The sequence below is a fragment of the Petaurus breviceps genome, unplaced genomic scaffold, assembly GCF_028583685.1.
Source record: "Petaurus breviceps papuanus isolate PSGF00001 unplaced genomic scaffold, PetGlider_PUasm1.0 490, whole genome shotgun sequence".
Classification (NCBI taxonomy): Eukaryota; Metazoa; Chordata; class Mammalia; order Diprotodontia; family Petauridae; genus Petaurus; species Petaurus breviceps.
This window is the reverse complement of record NW_027186352.1, coordinates 26,409,288-26,428,222: the sequence shown is the minus strand read 5'-3', so window position 1 is coordinate 26,428,222 and position 18,935 is coordinate 26,409,288. Positions and strand designations below refer to the sequence as shown.

Here is an 18,935-nt window from a genome sequence, read left to right as displayed (position 1 = left end):
ACTCATGTTCCCAAAGCACAGGTTTGACCCAAGTCAGTACCTGTGCAGCTACTTTGGGATACTAAGTCTTCTGTACAATATTCATAGTTGTTTACAATCTGGCTCCAATGACCTTTCCAGGCTTCTTAAATATTCCTCCCCATCATAGACTGTCAGACTGGCCAACTGTACCTGGCATTCTGGTTCCTGTCTCCATGCCAGGAATGCACTCCCATTTTTGCCTCTTAGAAACTCAAGTTCAAGGGACAGCTCTCACATGAAGCTTTTCCCCACTTCCAGTTACTGATTTTGAATTTGTATAACCATAATCTTCACACATGATACATAAGTGACAAACCCAGGGACAAAGAAAGGTAGGTAGTATGAGTTTGAGGCAGAATCTGACCTCAGGCCTTCCAGAATCCAGGACCAGCACTCAATACAGTGTCACAAAGAGTTCAGAAGAATGATTCAAGGTGCAGGGTCTTTGTGTACCTGGGACTTGTGCAAAAGAAGGAGACAGTCCAGGGAGTGGCAGTGGATTCCCCACCACTGAAGGTCTTTGATCAGGCCATTGAAGGGATTCTGGTTTGGGTCTGGGCTTCTGAGGACCATGCCAGTTCTGACATTCTGATACTCTTGAGAAGTTTGGGAAAAACAGTGAATGTTTGGAGGTATGGAGGCAGGGAGGTAAGGGAGTTCAGAATGGGTAGCCTCAATATTGTCAGTAAAGAGGGTCAGATCATCTGTTGAAAGAAAGGGGTTAAGAGGTCAAGTCTTCTGGGGCTTGGGAAGGCTTGTAAAAGCTGGTCAGGAGTGTGCTAGTGACAGCTGGAGGTCACCTAAAGCATGTACTGAATGGTGTCCCAGAGGGGCAATCGGACATAAGAAATGATTCAGTTCATCACTAATAAATCTAAAGTTTATTACATTTTTCAAAAATCACTCAAAGAAAAATACCCACAACACTGTGTTCAAATATACAATTTACAAAAGCTGACATATATAAGATTTTTCTTCAAGCCATTAAACAGTTTCTTAAAAGTATTAGAGTAGAAAATATTAAACCTTAAAAATTTAAAAACTCTTCCATTAAATCCAGGGACACTTAGTATAGGAGTTAAATCTTGAAAATATTTTAACTTAAAATTTTTTAAATGTAAAAAAAAGAGAAAGCCTTAGTTTCCAATATTGACAATGTGTTTATTTAAAAACATGTCATGCATGCTACGAAGTAGCATAATGCTCAATAACTGCATGTTTGTTTTATAAATGAATTATTCAGTGTACAGAGAGACACTGGCTGGTTTGCTTTCAATATGTGTGTCTTCCTAAGAACTCTCTTGATAAAGATAATCAAAATTAGAATTCGGAAGAAGACATTCTAATTAAAATAGGCATGGGACCTGGTAAGTTGTGTTTTGATGGAGGTAAATGTTTAAGAAAACACAGTTCAAACACTTTTAAGGAGCAAACTGCTTTAGTCAAGAAAAAAAAAGGAAAACACATTTCAGTTAATTCGTGTTTTTCAGCTATTTCTGTTACACAATTCATAACACTGTAGAAATCTTTGGTGGTGACATATGGATTAAATTCCCTGAAAATGCTTAAAAATTTTTGTTATACGTAACCAATAAAATATGGTCAAGTAATGATGGCTGGTAATGATGGCTATATCATTCTCTAATCTACTGTATATAGAACATATGAGAGGGCCCTAGGGAGGGTCTGACTGTACTGAACAAACATGTATGTGTGTGTGCACACAAACACATTTTTGTCAATATTATACATTTCTGGCTCACTTTAAAAGAAAAATATTAAAGGTTGCAAGGGGAAGTGATAAATTCTTTCTACAGTGAATAAACGCTGGAAACATCTAATTTTTATTAATGACAAACTAATTCCATAACATAACAAAATATGAGCAGATAAATTTATCTGGTTACAGAAGAAGTGCTACAAACAGGCCAGGGCACCTGCGGCTGCCTGGCTGGCTGCTAGGTGCCTCTGGCTAGATTGATAGAGGTGGTTACCTGTTATCTCCACTCAGAGAGACAAGACACCCTGACTCAAAAAGCAGTCATCATCTCCCTTAAGATTTAAGAGCAAAATACAATGAACAAAAGGGAATTTTCTGGTGATAAAGGAAAAGGAGACAACAGAAATACGATTTAGAAAAAAAAGCTAGAATCTTGTGTGAGACTGGACTCTAAAACACAAGGAAAATTTGTGGGGGAAAAAACTGATTAAAGAAGAAGCATTAAGAAAAATATTCTAAAAGCAAGTAACAGGGAAAGGGGGCGCAGGAAGTGGAAAGAATCAAGATCACTGAGCAAACCGACATAGTGCTCACTATCTGTGTCCTCTGAAAATGGGGACTGGAAATCTTCCGGGAGGAGGAGGGAATTTAAAAATTTCTTTATAATTCTAAAAAGTTTCTATTTCTACCCTTCACTTTGGAGCCATGATTCTAGCAAAAAATTCAGGTTACTGAGAGGATGATATCCTCTCCAAGTGAGACAGCATCTCTGCCTTTTTTCCTGTTGAACAAGATTTTGTCTTGTGATGAAAGATCAGTAAGATAAAGGGCTAAACTACAGCCCCTACACCCAAGGCCTACACAAAGCCGGCCGGCACACTTCCACATTTCATGGCATTCGTGGTGATGACTGTCACGACCAGTAAGCATTTTCTGCACAAGAGAATGCCATGATTTTCTCGGACTAGCATGAACAAGCCCAGCACTATGCCAGGTAAACAGAGCTTTCTCCCCGAGGAGCTGGTGATCATAAATCCCAGCCATTAAGGAGGGAAAGTGGTGAATTTTCTCAAACAAATAATCAAGGAGAAGATGATTATGCAGTTACTCTTACGAGCTAAGCCTGGGGCGGGGAAAGAGTTACTAATGGTTGTCTTCTGTTAATTAGCAGGAATAGAAACCGCATTAGCGGGAAGTGTGCCATTTCTAAGCAAACCTTCCTCTTCCCACCAGTGGAATACCCCATTCCAGAAGAGATGCAGAGGACAAAAGGGCCAAGGGCTTTCACTGTCACTGTCTCTTGTGGGGGAAGAGTGGGGAGGGGAGAGAGGTGCAAGAGTCAGGGAGAAGTAGCAGGGTATCAGAACAAAACTTCTGAAACAAACATAATGCCATCTGCCATTCGTGTGTGAGATATTCTAAAATCTCAATTTCCTGACCATTAAGCGGTCACCAGTTCTTTGAGGTGAAGATCCAATTTAAAAAAAAAAAAACACATTGTTTCAGTCAAAAGACTCTGGCTTTAAAAAAAATTACACGGCATCACATTCAAAAGACTTTGGTTTTCAATGTGAAGGAAGCAATCCAGGTACATAACACCAAGAGGCCATTACTCAAACCTCAATAATCTAAACTCCCAAACCTTTTGCTAAAAGAAGACTCATTAGGATACATTTTCCTCCAACAGAAATGGTTTTTCCGATGAAAGAAAGATAACAATCCTTGTATTTCACATTGGGATGTCTTCATCCTCAGGGGAGATATCTTAGCCAGAAGAGAAGTGATTCAATGAAACGGAGCTGGCCAAAGTCAGACGCAGAAATTGATCACTAAGATTCACATAAAGCCAATAATTTATATTTCAAGCTTTGAGTCACTTCATGAAACACGGGTGTAGTGTTGGATTGCTTACTATACTATACTATATTTAAGCTAGTTTTTTTTAACTAAAAAGCTCAATAAGTATTATTAATAGGAACATACTATATTTAACTGCAAAACAGAATCATAAATGCAAAAGTCACATATTGCTTCTCATTCATGAGAAGGTAAAGGAATTTTAAAAGCCTAAAATGGATATTTAATGAAAAGATCAGTTATGTTGCATGTTTCCAAAACCAAAATACATTTAAAGAATTAAACCCACAGGAAGAAAAATTAAAGAGAACAAAGCATATATCTGACATAGCAGAATGAGACAAAGAGTGGTGAAAATGTTTTCAATAAAAGAAAAAATGTACAGCTGTCAATAAGTAAACAATTTCAAATGTGCAAAGCTGTCTAGGTATAAAAGTGCTAGGTGTAGATACCTGGTTTTCAAATTAGAGTTTTAAAACTTGGTGAGGATTAGGAGATCTGGAAATCTTACAAAAGTAAAATATCCAAGGATCTGCAAAATGTAACTTTTTCTCTCTCCTTCTGTGTTTGCTGCACCAAAGCACATGTTTAAGAATACAGTGGTCTCTTTCATGACTCATCATATAATTTACACAGCACAAATGGAGGTAAGCAAATTACAATAACCATAAAGGCTTTGTAAAGGTTCCTGAACCAGAAAAATGTTCTTTTCAAGTATACTAACGAAGTTTTTTTTGTATGTGTGCTTTTGCCTTGTACAGCAAAGACTCAATTTTAACTAAAAAGGGGTAACATTTTCTATCTTTCTAAATTGTAAATTTATATTCAGAGTTGAAAGAGCTACATTTTATATGAAATAGCTTTTAACAGTAGAGAATATTAACTAATAGAGAAATACAACCTATCCATGTACTTAACAGACAAAAGCTATCTCTAGCCATCCTATCATTACAGTTCCTTGAGGAATATTTTCAATGGACAAATACATGATGAACTGAAATCAAGTTATTGCATTACAGCAGTTTACTCTGAGATAGTTGGTCAACTAAAAATACACCTGTGGTCTCTTCTTCACTTTATATTTTAATGAGCCATATCGTACCTGAGGAGAGAAGTATGAGATATTATTATAAATTAGTCACTGATTTTAGCTTATTAAATATAACTATTTGAAATCCCAACTTCTGCTGCTAAGCATTATATTTTAAACCAGTATAATATTAAGCCATGCATGTTATAAGTTATTTGTTCTCTATTAGCTGCCATTATTTCATCATACTAATTTTTGTGGGGGTAAAACATTTATGTCTTAGCCCACAGACATGTGCACATATAAAACAGTACCAACTCCTTAGAAATGTAATTTGAATTATGGTGGAGCAATGACAAGTACAACCCCAGGGGTAGTGAGGTTGTCACAGTAAATTCCAGTCCCTGGCCCTCCAACCAATGACCACAGTCGTGCCTTTTGGAAGGATGAACCTGATACACTCAGTGATTCTATGTTGCCCTGTGATGTAACTAACTACTGAGCATAGTGGAAGTGTTCAGAGTATGTTAACACATCCCATCTCTGAAGGTCAGCCATGTTTGCTTTTTTGGCAGCTGCCTTCTTGGTTTTTGGGCACGGTCACCTCTGACTAGGTATGGTAATCTGCTCACTAGAAGAGCTGATTAACTGGAACATCCCATTCCCCCATCCATCATCTTACTGAATAGTGAGGAGTCCACCCTATTCTTAATTTCTTGGACTTTTCAAAATTCTCATTGCCATAAAATCTGCCTTCCTATTTAGTGCACCAAATTTTCATTGGCCTTTCTTTGTAGGCAAGAGCTTTCTACAATAATACTGCCAACAAATTACATAATTCTGATCAAGGACAACAAATACTATACTTGACTGGCCTCTTTGCGACTTCTGACGGCCTTCACAGACTTCATGCTTTGGGATCTTCGAAGGCCTCTGTGTGTTAACATTTCATCGTCTGAATACAGCCCATCACCATCTTCGTCTGTTTTCTCATCGCCATCTTTCGAGGGAATTCCATAACCTGAACATGTTGACAGACAGTAAGTCTTGAGAGGGGGATGCTGCCATTGCCTCCTCTCCCTGCCCCCACACTCTCAGCAGCATATCTCCCTCGCTCCCCTCCAATAATAACTTCCCAGTATCAAGCTCATCTAGAAAATTCGGCTTGGCTGAGGCCTGGCCTCAAGTGCCCCTTGACTATACTTTCCTTCAGCAGTTATTTAGAGCTTAGACTGGATCACTTGCACATGCTATGCTGGAACTGCTTTGGTCATGTTTTGTCTCTCCATGGATTATGTGCTTGAAGAGGGGGTCCAATAAGTCTTGTTTTCCCCAACAGTATCTAAAGCAGGGTTCTACCCAAAATAAGTGCTCAATAAATGGTTTGTTAATTTATACCAAATATAAAGTTTGAAAAAAACAATAAACTAAGGCATTTTCTGATACAGCTGGGCATACCAAATGGATGACAGGCCTGAGATTCCCATCAGGGTAATATGGGTTCAAGTCACACCTCTGACACTCACTAGCTGTGGGATCTTCAGCAAAGCACTGGACCTCTCAGGGTCATAAGTGACAATGCTCTCAACTGCAAAACAGGTGCCAACAAGCATTGGTAGAGAAAGTTTCCTTACTGGGAACTCCCTACATTGATGAAATCATAATCCCACAAATCTGATTAAAAATAAAAAGACAGGAAAACACAATCGGGAACATTCTAGTTTTAAAGAGTAGAATGAAAATCAGTTATTCTTTTGGATCTAGAAGAGAGAAATTGTCTCCAGACATAGACATGATTAAAGTTAAGACAGAAAATGATCTTAGGAAATCAACCAGCTGTTGCCCATGCCAAATGACCCTGATACCATTTCACTATCCATTACCATCTCTATCTATTACCCTCTTTGCTGCAGCTCCTTAAAGTTCTTGAGTACCACAGAACCAACTACCTGATGCTAATTTGAAGGAACCAAGCCACCCACATGTACTTCCTGCCTTGAATACTGCTTTGCTGACAGGTTCAGTTTTAAGGCAAAGACACAGAAATCCAACTGAGATGAACCTTCTTCAATTGACTTTTCCCAAAGGTCCTAACCAGGACCTTTTAGAAAATCACATTTTCAATTAAAAAAGAAAGAAGGGTGCAGAGGATTTAGGATAGTTCATCCAGAGTAGTGCAGAAATTGCCTTTGAAAGAACCTAAGAGCAAGAAAGAGAGAGGCCAGGCCTTTCCTGGTACACTGGCCAGCTGAGGTTGAAGCTGAGGGATGTCTCTGTGTGTCTAGTGGTTTCAGTCAAGACCAGAAAGAGTGGGACTGGAGCTCAAGGAAAGAAGAAACTTCCTTCTCCAGAGGTCAAAAGCAGGTTAGGAAGAGAGATTGACTATGGACTAGAGGGTAAAAGAAGGGTTGACTAAAAGAATGGGGGGCCCAAAGTTCATGGCCAGGAGGCTGGGTCAGGAAAGGAAAGATGAAAGAAATATTCTCTTATTGGTCTGGGCTTTGGAGAAATCACTTAGGAGACAAAAGTGAAAATGTTTCACCTTTCTCTTCTTCCTGCCTTAGGAGAACTTGAACAAAAATCCACAGGAAAGGAACATTTTTTTCAGGATTTGGTGACTCTCGGGAGGCTTATTTTGTAACTTTGTTAGACAGCTTGGATCATGTATAATTTTTCCCCCTCCGAGAAACTAAGAGAGGGAATCAGTTACAACACCTTGTAAAACATCCTCTTAACAGATTTGAAATCTCAATCTCTTTTCTATCATGATTGCTTTATCTGCCCTGCTGCTGTACGGCTTGTTCTCTTAAAAAATGAACTCCATGTGGCCAGGAGAGAAAAAAGACTGACAGAGGCAGAAGGAGAAGCAATCATGCCACTGGAGAACATTATAAGCCACCTGGACAGAGAGACATGGAAAGCCCACCAGGAGCATGCTATATTAGTGGTGAGGAGTGTCTGCTGGGTCATTCTGACCAGGGCACAGAGGCTGATCATTTCTTGCTTTAATAATAATTTCATCCTTCAAAAGGAAGAGAAAGCAACCAAGGTAAATTCCATTCTTGAGCTAATTTTTACCAAGAAAGAGGTGGATAGAGTAGAAATGATGAGAGCCTTGGGGGAAGGGATCACTCTGTCCTTTCTTGAGTTTGTAACAGAAGGAGAGCCGTGTCACATGCACATGAGATTTGGGAAGAGCAGATCTTGGATGGTTCCAGAGGATCCCAGGATTCCAATGCCAGAAAAGTCAGTCAAAAAGAGATGGACAGCCTCCCCTCCACCCTGTCAATGCCAGTGGCTCCTGATTACCCCTGGGATCAAACAGAAAACCCTCTGCTTGGCTTGGAAGGCCCTTCCCTACACTGCCAGTCTTCAACCAGAGAGCCAGGGGCACTGGCCTCCTGGGGCTCCTTTCGCAAGACACTTCATTTCCCTGTTCTAGACCCTTTCACTGGTTGTGCCCCAGGCCCAGAATGTTCTCCATCACTGTCCCTACCTCCTTGCTTCCTTCAAATCCTAGCTAAACTCCTGCCTTCTTCAAGGACCCTTTCTTGGTCCCTCTTCATGCAGTGTTTTCTCTAATTTATCCCATGGGTAGCTTGTCTGTACACAGTTGTCTTCCCCTTTAGACTACGAGCTGCTGGAGAGGGGAGACTTTCTTTGTAAACCCAGTGCTTGACATGGCGCCCGGCACACAGTGAGTACTTAATAATGCCAGTTGACTGGCAGTCATGTAAGAAAGGAAGAACTTTCTGAACACTGTCACCTGCAAATCTTATAGATAATGTGCCATCCATGCCTTTATCCAAGTCAATAATAAAAATGTTAAACAGCACTGGTATCCGGGGCTGAAGTGAAGAAGACGAAATAGGGGTGAATGCAAAGTTTTACACAGGGGTTAAACAAAATACTTCACAAATACCAAATGGAGGAAGCCAGGTTAGAAAACAGTTTGGCTGGATGAAATCTGTGGGATTTAGTGAACTGCAGCCTCAATGAGTCAACAGTGACATATGGCAGCCAAAAACCAATGGGAAAAATCCAAAGGCTCTTGGAAGGGACAGCTCCACTGTACATGGCATCGGTGATATCCTGTCTGTTTGATTCTGGGCTGATTTTAGGAAGGAAAAGGGTAAACTGGAGGCTGTTCAGAGAGGACAGTCAAGATTGGGAAGATCATGTCATATGAGAGCAGGTGGAAGAAGGGGCACATGTTCTGTCTGGAATCATCTGGCAGGGAGAGTGATCTTCAAGCTTTGAGAAGTATAAAGTAGAGGAGGGGTTAGCTGCATTCTGCTTAGATCCAGAGGACACAAGTTGGGGGCAATGTGTGGAGGTCAGAGAGGTAGATTTAGGCTTGGTGCATGAAAGAACTCCCAGCAATTAAAGTTCTCCAGATATGGAGTGACTGCCTCAGGAGGGAGGGGAATGTTACAGAAGGAGTCTTAGCTCAGGTGCAGATGGGAATAGTCCATGGCTTTTGAAGTCCCTTCCAACTCCATGAGGCTACGGATCTAAAATATTACTGTATCTATGAAAAACTAAGGTTTGGTTACATATGGTTCCCACAGAATTAAGTACTATTTCTTATAAATGTCTTGATTTCAGAACTCTTTTATCATTTCTAGGAACTGCCTTTACAAGTGTATGTGGTGTGTGTGTGTGTGTGTGAGAGAATGCGTGTATGTGAGCACAAGCACATGTGTGTACCTGTAGGTCTGGCCCTGTATCTCCTCCATGAAGGAGGCTCTCCATGAAGAACTCCCTCTGCCAACAGGTGCAGCCTGGCGAGTGTTCAGCCTTGCCTGGAGCACTGAGAGCTTGGCTGACTGGGATGCTTACTTCTATTATTACTATTCTGTGTCCCAGCTCTGGTGCTATTTATAACAATTAGGCCTAACGAGCATTTCAGACAGTGATCCCACGTTTAATCAGTTTGATCTTCTCCATTACCCAAGAATTCACACATTATTAAATGAACTAATTTGTCATTATCTGTAACTAGAAACATTTAAAGGTTGCCCAAGTAGAAAATTCCTTAAATGTTGTAAAAAACAGGAGGAGTATAAACTGTGATTGGAGACACCATTCCCAAGCTGTTCCCAATGGTGGTGTAGCCCTCTCTAAGGTGGCAGTACATCTGCGGCTCCTGGAATCAGGAGGGGGGGGGGAGGCCCTTAGGGGATGCCTACTGGTCCAGGCTGTTGCCAAAGTTGGTCTGCAATGTGGTGACAGGAGGAGAGGCTGCTGCCAGAAGCACAGGCTTTAAGGACATGATTCTGGACCCTGAGAGTGACTTTGCTTTATTTCCTCTCCAATTCAAACCAGATAACAAATCTTACTTGGGGAAAAGGTACAGAAAGAAGAATAAGACAAAGTAAAATTTTGAATTTTAAGAGCCCTTGACAAATATTAAGAAGATATGACAGAATTATACAATTAAATCTGGCTGAAGATACTGCATATTTCAAGCTTAAGCCCTTTGATTCCTGAATTATTTCTGTATGATAACTGCATTATTTCATTAACAGGCTTGAATGAAAACCCACATTCTCAAATGATGGAAGCAGTCAGAATTGGTCAAATACATACCTGTGGATTCACTGGAAGCTGTTTTCGTTTTCTTTTTTGTTTCAGGGGCAGGCTGATAGGGCCTCTGTCCTACAGGTTCATTTCCCTGAATGGCTGTTAAATCATGCATGCTGAAACTTCTCAAACGTTCAGTGATTGCTCCTTGACTCTACAGGGCAGAAAACAGTGGTAGAACTCAAAAAAAAAGGGGGGGAGTATTTGTTTACAGTAGTGAATCTGTTCAACATTTAATTTTAAAATAGGGTTGAAAAAGCCTAAAAATGCTTCAAGGCACAATCCTACTGGCATGCAGCAATAGAAGCATTCATAGTTTGGCTTTTCCTCTTAAAAGTAGCATTTTTCTTGTGCTTAATGAGTCTTCATCCTGTAAACAGTATTTGTTTTTTAAACTATAAACAGACACTGGCTGGCTGCTCAACTAGAGATCTCCTAATGGACATAGGCTGAAGGGAAGACAATCCAAGGATCTGAGGGAAAATGAGAGTGAGCTAAAAGAACCAATTTTGTTAAGCAGCCAAGCACATGCAGCACTGTCCATTTTGGCATTAAGGCATTTTATCAAAGTACTCTGAGAAAAATGGCATTTGTGACCTTTCCAGGGCACATCTCCATTTGTACCTATGCTATAAAGGCCTCTTCACAAAAATCATCTCCAAATGAAGACCTTTTCAAAATTCAGAGTAAGTGCATGACTCATTCCCTGTAATTGCTTGGTTTAAAATATTTCTAAATATTTTTGCATTAATAATCAACAAGAAATTTGTTGCATGTATTATGTTTTGTCTTGAAACACTTAATATGACTCCAGTTGCCTCTAGCCACAATGCAGCAACTCAAACTGCAAATAACAGACCCACAGGCTTAGGTGAGTACAAGCACTCTGGTCCTGTACACGTGTATTATTTTCTTTGCTGTATAATAAGATCCTCTGCAGCTGTTCAGACTGGAACACCAGGTGGTATATGGCACCAGGAACCAGGAGTCGTTACCATGGGAACCACATATTCTGGCTTTGTCTGGCCGCCATGTTTTCTGGGCTGGCTAATAAAATAGGGTGAAATGGAGGACAAGGAGCTCCTTCAACTTCCATCCCTCCCCTCTACTACCTCTGCCCAGGCACATTCATGCCTTCATTTTTCAGAAAAAGAATTCTGACTTAGACCAGGTTTTGCATATTGCCAGAAACTCTTTGACATTTATTTTAATATTTGATTTATCTTTAGCCGGTGCTAGTTATGGATTAAACATGCATGTTTAAGTGCCTTAGGCTTCTGGGATGGAAACATTTAAAAGAAACCTTTTCCCAAACAGAAGGCAGCTGACTGACACACAGTTCAAGTACATGGCTCAGTCTGTCTGAAGCCTCAGGGTTTCCCAATCACACCTGGGCCTGTCTATGTCCTCACCATTACTCTCATGCAGTCACTTAGGCTCTTTCTATATACATCCATGAATGGTATCTCTCCAGCTGCCAATAAAAGTAGGAGGTGGGTAACAGTGGGATACATTTCTTTGAAATTCAATAATACCCCAGACTATTGATTTTAAGCCACTTAAGGGCAGAGAACACCTAATTTGCCCCTAACAGTAACTAACACATAGACAATATGCTCAAGGAGAATTTTCCTTAGTACCTTCTCATAAGATGAGTCTTTAAAAAATTAAATCTTCCAGTTAGGAGTTTGCCTGATCCCTGGCAGGTGGCCTGTTACCCATTCATAACCTCTTATCCAATGTCAACTTTGCCCATGTCCAGGTCCCCTAAGTCATTCACCAGGCATTCCACTGGATGTGCTAGAGGTCATCCTCTGATCACTGCTCACCAAGCAAGGATGCCAGCTGACCACTGATTATCCCTTGCTTTTGCTATGTGACCAGTTGCCAAACCTTTCTATATTAAAGTGGCAACAGCCTAGAGAATACAAGAAGCTAAAAAGTTGGACCATTGGCTAATAAAGGAGATCCAGATGGGCTGAAGAAAGCATTCCAGTTCTAGAAATACTACATAAGACTGAGGTAGGAGAGGAAAAGCTGCCTGGGCCTGTCATCCATTGTTGGAACTAAAGGAAACATGGAGCCTATGTGCAGCCTTCACTTTCTACCTGGTCTTCTGAGGATTCTTTTCTGGTCATGCCCATTTACTTTTGAAGAGTTTCAGGTTTCCCTTTCCAAGACAACTTTTATGACCTGTTTCCCCATTCCCACAGGCTTTTAAAAATAAATTAATTTGAAGGACTAAAGCTTAGACCTTATTAAACTTTTTGTCCCTTGAGCCTGAGCTCAAGTATCACTGGAGGTGCTGGGGAAAGAGGGGGCTTGATGAAGAAAATGCATGGATGCCTATCCCAAGACCATCCAAATTCCAGGCATCCTTTGGTTCCTCTCTCCCATAGAGCCTTCCTAGACAACTACTTTTACATATGTTAATCTTCTCAACTCCTACAGAGATAAACACACACATGTATGTATTTGTATGTACTACATGCTTGTGTACACACATCACGTGCATGTGTAAATGTTACACCTACCTTTTGTTTTTATATCTGCAAACATCTTATTGGGCTTAACTTTCTTTATATTCAACATAGGGTTGAAAAATCCAGGTCATCCCCCAATTGGAACAGATGGGACCACAACACTGCCCCATGACTACAACAAGCTAGCCTCAGGCATAGCCAAGGGACATGAGCAGTCATGATCGAGCCTCTGGGGAATTAGACTGCGTTAGACAGTTAAGCCCCTACATAATTTTTACTTCGGTCTGCCTGCTCTTTGGATCACAGCATTTGTTATACCTCGGTACCAATTTGGTTTGGCTTTTTAATTTATACTTGTCCTTGCTTTCTCAGTTTTTCTTCCATCACAGAATTTGCCTAATCCTTGCTATGTGCCCTGCAGCTCAATTCTGTCTTTCTATCAAGTGGGAATCTAGTCCATGTCCTCCCATAACTCCTGCACAGGGGGGGATGACTTAAAGTGCTGGAGGTCATCCTCGGATCTCCCCAAATTGCAAGGATGCCAAAGGACCACATGGGCTGACTACCCATTATCTCTTGTTCTTGTTCCAGGACCAGTAACCAGACCTTTCCTGATGCTTTTTCCTGCGTGATGTCTTGTTGGCAATATGTTGCCCCTCCCTCATGCTTACAATGCACTTCCCACCATCCTCTGGCTGACCTGCAACCTTCATCTTTCAGAGGCTGTGGGATTCCATAGTTTGCAGTCATCCAGCACTGGAAGACTATTGATGCTAAGATGAGTCTTTGCTTCAGGAACAAGTTAGGGACCATTAAAAACACTGTCCTATGTTCCTAAGAAGCACCATCTACCTTTTTTGCCCTGCCCAATTTCTGTCCAGCTGCAATTATGGTTTAAGATATAGTTCCTAATGGATCCACTCTATGGCTATTCATCTAAGTGCACAAAATAATCTCTGCAGAACAAACTTCTTTTTTTCTGAGTAAACAGGCCAGACTTTTGAGTGTTTACCATGTTCATCTAGGAGGATCTGTGCTGCTCGGGAGGATAATGGAAGCCACACAAAGGGCCATCCGGAGGACCCTGGCATTTAAAGGAAATGTTTCTTCACTCTGGACTCCCATGTTGGTTATCTTTCCTAATCCACGGAAGACACTTTTGGTAATAAGCATTACCCTCCAATGCACAGATTGCAATTCAATGTTGAACAAAGGCTCTACTTCTTAAATTACCTTGAATAGTTTTAAAATATGGAAGACATTTTAATGGAAGAGAGTCTTTAATTAAGAAGCAAGCATTAATTATGCATTTACTATGTGACTTCACTCTATACTTGACATATGAATACAAAGGCAAAACTATCCTCACTGGGGAGGAGCCTGCATCTAGCAGGTTCCCCACCCCTGGACTAGGGGAAGACAATAGGCTCATAGAGAAGGATTTATTCAAGACTGGGGAACCAGAAAGACCTGATGAAGGAAGAAGCCCTTGATCTGAGCCTTGAAGGAAACAGGAGTGAAGTGTGAGAGGCCTTCCAAAAATCAGCTCTGAGGACCACTAAGGCCTGCAGTGCTCTCACACCATGCCTGCAGAAGCAAAGGGGACAAAGGCATGGGACATCCCATTTGGGGAACAGTAGGCAAGTATGCCTTGTGCCTAGAGGGCATTAGGAAGGGATGGGAATATGTACCCATTCTGGAAAAATAGGCTGGAGGCAGACTTTGAAGAGCTTTAAATACAAAACACTGAAGTTTGTATTTTTTCATAAGGGCATTAAAAAGTCAGTGAAGCTTCTTGGGCAAGAGAATGGAGGGTCAAACACATATTTCAGGAAGATCAATTATGAATTGTGAAGAAGATGGACTGGAAAGAATCAACTCAGGGAAAACAATTAAACGGCTTTTTAGTACAAAACAACTTCAAACCTAATAAATTATGCCCTGGACTTAGGGATTTTGATGGGAAGAGAGAGAAGGCATGGAGGCAAGAGATGATGAGGAAGTAGAATCAACAAGAGATGACAGCTGGTTGGATATGAAAGAGTGAAGGAGGAGCCAAAACCGAATGGTCTTTCATATTCAGACAATGACCACAGTAGGATTTTTGCTTTCTCTGTACTTTTTAGTCAACTGTGTGACTGTCAACATATGATGTGCTACAGACTATAATTTTGAAAGAGCTGTCACTTCCTTCTAATTTCTTCATCAAGGATGCCCTTGAAGCAGGAATAGATTTTTCTTATACTGATTTATACAGATGGGAAAGTAGGTATATGTTGTTTAGAAATTAGGGATATTTTCTTGGTAATATTTTTTGGCTAATGAGACCTGAGATTCTTTTCCCCAAGGATTTGTTAATTCACCTCTAGGTAATGAATCTGATTTCACTGGCATGGTGAATCTTTCCTGAGGAACCTCCCTATACCAATGTAGGCTGGCACCTTTTCTGCATCTTAGTCTTAGAGGTTCAATGCCTTGCCAAGGTCATACACCCAGGGTGTGCTGGAACAAGATACACCCCAGGTCTGGCTGGCTCTGAAGCAGGCAGAATATCCACTCCTGAGTGTGGCCTCAACCAGATTAAAATGTAATGGGAAATGTTTAAAAAAGAAATAAAAATACAACATGATATAATGCTAATTTGTGGTTTTCTAAGTCAGTATGCAGTCTGCAGGGTTCTGTTTCTATCTGACTTTGACTTCACTGCACTACATACACCCTGCTGTCTCCCACTTAAAGGTCAGTCCTCCATTTTTCCTCACCCATATCATCAAGAATGCGTCAAATAAAAAAAAAAACCGGTATGATAAAGATGAAATCAGAAGGTTATTAACTGAGGAATCTGCAAGAATTGTATAGGAAAACACCTCCAAAGGTGTTAAGGACTTGTCTCCCTAAAACAAAAACAAAAATCTTGTTTTTAATGCACAAAAGCTTCAGAACCAATAAAAAGAACTATATGGCGGGGGCTGGGGGTGGGGGCTTTGGGATAAGAAGGGATTCTTTCAGTATCAGTAATTGTGATCCAGTATTTTTTGTTTCTAGTTTCTGTAGCTAATCCTTGATCAACATCAAATTAAATCAAACACCTTCTTCTATTTCCAGAAAATAAATAAGGTTATGAGCTTTAGTTTAAACAATATATTACTCCTCCATATTTTTTATTTAGTGAATATTACATTAATCTGAAAGGGTAAAAAAAAAAATGAAAATGAAAGGCTAAAAAATGAAGGAAGTGGTTTTTTAGCCTGACTGAGAAATCACCATGGAAACGGCAGTCCTGGCCAATTACTAAGAAGACTAAAGGACACACTCCTACCAAGCAATTTCCAAGTACCACAGTCTAGGTTTTTCAATGTTATTCCCTACAGGGCTAGAGCTATATTACCTAAATAGGACTGAATTATAAAACGAGGTGAGCAAGAGACAGAATGTATGATTTGGATGATCTTTACTAAAAGAGAACTGAAGAAATTTAGTATAGATATAAGGAAGCAGAACTGGCTGTCTCAGTAATAACTTATCAAATTCAAATTTACCAGTCTTACAGACAAAACTTAGAACATTTCAGTGCATGGATAGAGAATCACTATACACAATGGGGTGGCTACAGGTTCGATACAGGAAAATTAATCAGAATTCTCAGCAATTCTACCTCTGGTCCATCCCCATGAATTTCAGGTGTTTGTACTATCTTCAGGATAGCAGATTCCAATAGGGATGGGTCCTAGGAGCCCATTCTGAACTGCTGTCAGCCCAGGGGATGTTTCCTAAGCAGACCACCAAGTCCCAACAGGGTAGGTGCAGTGATTATTCATTTCCTCAGACAGAGATCCCCTAAGGCTAGGAAGGGTTTACTCTGCACATTACAGTAGGCAAAGCTAAAGACTCAAAGATAATACAGTCTACTCCCTTGCCCTAGAAGATTTCACCTTCTCAGGAAAGAGAAGGGAGGAAAGGCTAGAGATAAGACATATTCAGCTACACAGAAATAAACAAATACAAAGTATAAATACCAGGATTTGTTAAAAGACAGCAGAGAACTAGCAACCTGGAGGGGAAAGGAGTCAATTGGGGGATGCCTAGAGTAGGTACAGACACCTGAGAAAGGGATGTCAAGAGGCAGAACATTTGAGGGCTGGGGGACAGTCTATGGAAAGGCACTGAGGTGGGGAGGCCTAGGGAGCTGAGGAGGAGAAAGAAGAAATAAACCTAGAAAGGAAAGCCAGCCCCAGCCCCTGATTGGCTTTATTTAAAGATGTTTTATTTCAATCTAGAGGTCTTGTGTAGGGGTTTGCTAGAGTCTGACCTGTAATTGAGGAAGATTATTTTGGCAGCTGGGAAGAAGATGGCCTGGACAGGAAACGAAGTGTAAACAGGGTAATTAATGAGGCAGCTTAGCAATAAACTAGGCAAGAGGTGATAAAAGCTTAGATTAGGCAGAGTAAGTGAAAGAGAAGGGGACAGATGCAAAAGATGTTGTGTAGTGGTATGATCCCCCAAAGGTATTGGGGCCCATTTTAGCCCCTGGTAATTGCTTGTTGGTCTAGCTCATAAATGCAAGAAACTGCTTTATAAGGTGCTAAACAGAGTTTGAGTAAATATTAACCTGTTAATTGTACCTATAACATGCTCTAGAGTTTAGAGGGGGTTAAGAGTTAATTCAGATAAGGTCAAAATGGGTACATGATTTAGAGATAAAGGGTCAAACCATTAGAAAATTAGGGGAGCATGGAATAATTTGCCTGTCAGATTTACATATAAGGGAAAAATTTAGGACCAAACAAGAAATAAAAAGCATTACAAAATGTCAAATAGATATTTGTGATTATATTAAGATTTTTGCACAAAGCCAATGCAATCAAAACCAGAAGGAAAACAGAAAACTAGGGAAAAAAGTTTTATAGCGAAAATCTCTGATAAAGGTCTAATTTCTCAAATATATAGAGAATTGAATTAAATTTAGAAGAATACAAGTCATTCCTCAATTGATAAGTGGTCAAAGGATACGAACAAGCAGTTTTCAGACAAAGAAATCAAAGCTATCTATAGTCAAATGAAAAAAATGCTCTAAATCACTATTGATTAAAGAAATGCAAGTTAAAACAACTCTGAGGTACCATCTCACACTCAGACTGGCTAATACGACAAAAATGAAAGAAATAAATGTTGGAGGGGGCGTGGGAAGAGTAAAACACTACTGCACTACTGGTGGAGTAGTAAACTGATCCAGCCATTCTGGAGAGCAATTTGGAACTATGCCCAAGGGGTTATAAACTATGCATACCTTGAAGCAATACCAGTACTAGGTCTGCATCCCAAAGAGATGAAAAAAAAAGAAAGGGAAAAGACTCTATTTGTACGAAAATATTTTTCAGCAGCTCTTTTTGAGATGGTTAAGAATTGGGGGGCAGCTAGGTGGGCAGTGAGTAGAGCACTGGCCCTGGAGTCAGGAGGACCTGAGCTCAAATCCGACATCAGACACTTAACACATAAACTAGCCGTGTGACTGTAGGCAAGTCACTTAACCCCAAATGTCCTCCAAAAAGCAAAAAAAAAAAAAATTGGAAGTTGAGGGGATATCTATCAATTAGGGAGTGGCTAAGTTGTGGTATATGGATTGTAATGGAATATTATTGTGCCACGAGAAATGACATGTAGGATGATTTCAGAAAAACCTGGAAAGACTTACATGAACTGATACAAAGCGAAGTGAGCAGAACCAGGAGAATATTGTACAGACTAATAGCAATATTGTAAGATGAAGGAGAATGACTTAGCTATTCTCAGCAACACAATGATCCAAGACAATCCCAAAGGACTCATAATGAAAAATGCTATCTGCTTCCAGAGAAAGAACTGATGTCACCTGAATACAGATTAAGGCATACTATTTTTCACTTTCTATGTTTATTTCTTTCCTTCCTTCCTTTTTTTGGTTTGAGTTTTCTTATACAAAATGATTAATATGGAAATGTTTTGCATGATTGCACATATGTGGTTGTTTTTTTTGGAGGGAAGTTGGGGTTAAGTGATTTTCCCAAAGTCACATGGCTTGTGTGTTAAGTGTCTGAGACTGGATTTGAACTCAGGTCCTCCTGACTTAAGGGCCAGTGTTCTATTCACTGCACCACCTAGCTGCTGCTATGATTGCAAATATGTAACCTGTATCAGATTGCTTACTGTTTCAGGGGCGGGGGAGGGGAGGAAGGAAAGAATGAAATCTGGAATTCAAAAG

The 18,935-nt window shown here is 40.3% G+C and overlaps 1 protein-coding gene across 3 annotated transcripts in view; it reads right to left on the bottom strand.

The window, feature by feature from the left end:
* Nucleotides 1–883: 883 nt before the first annotated feature.
* Nucleotides 884–18,935, bottom strand: part of REEP3 (receptor accessory protein 3) — an 87,879-nt gene continuing 69,827 nt past the window's right edge. For 2 of the 3 annotated variants that reach the window (XM_069101882.1, XM_069101880.1), the window contains exons 6-8: nucleotides 10,221–10,368; nucleotides 5,495–5,649; nucleotides 884–4,700 (exon numbers count right to left, since the gene is read on the bottom strand). In XM_069101882.1, coding sequence (XP_068957983.1) covers nucleotides 4,644–4,700; nucleotides 5,495–5,649; nucleotides 10,221–10,368 — 360 coding nt within the window. In that variant the 3' untranslated portion in view covers nucleotides 884–4,643. The remainder of the gene's footprint in view (nucleotides 4,701–5,494; nucleotides 5,650–10,220; nucleotides 10,369–18,935) is intronic. The other variant, XM_069101881.1, reaches the window with a different exon arrangement.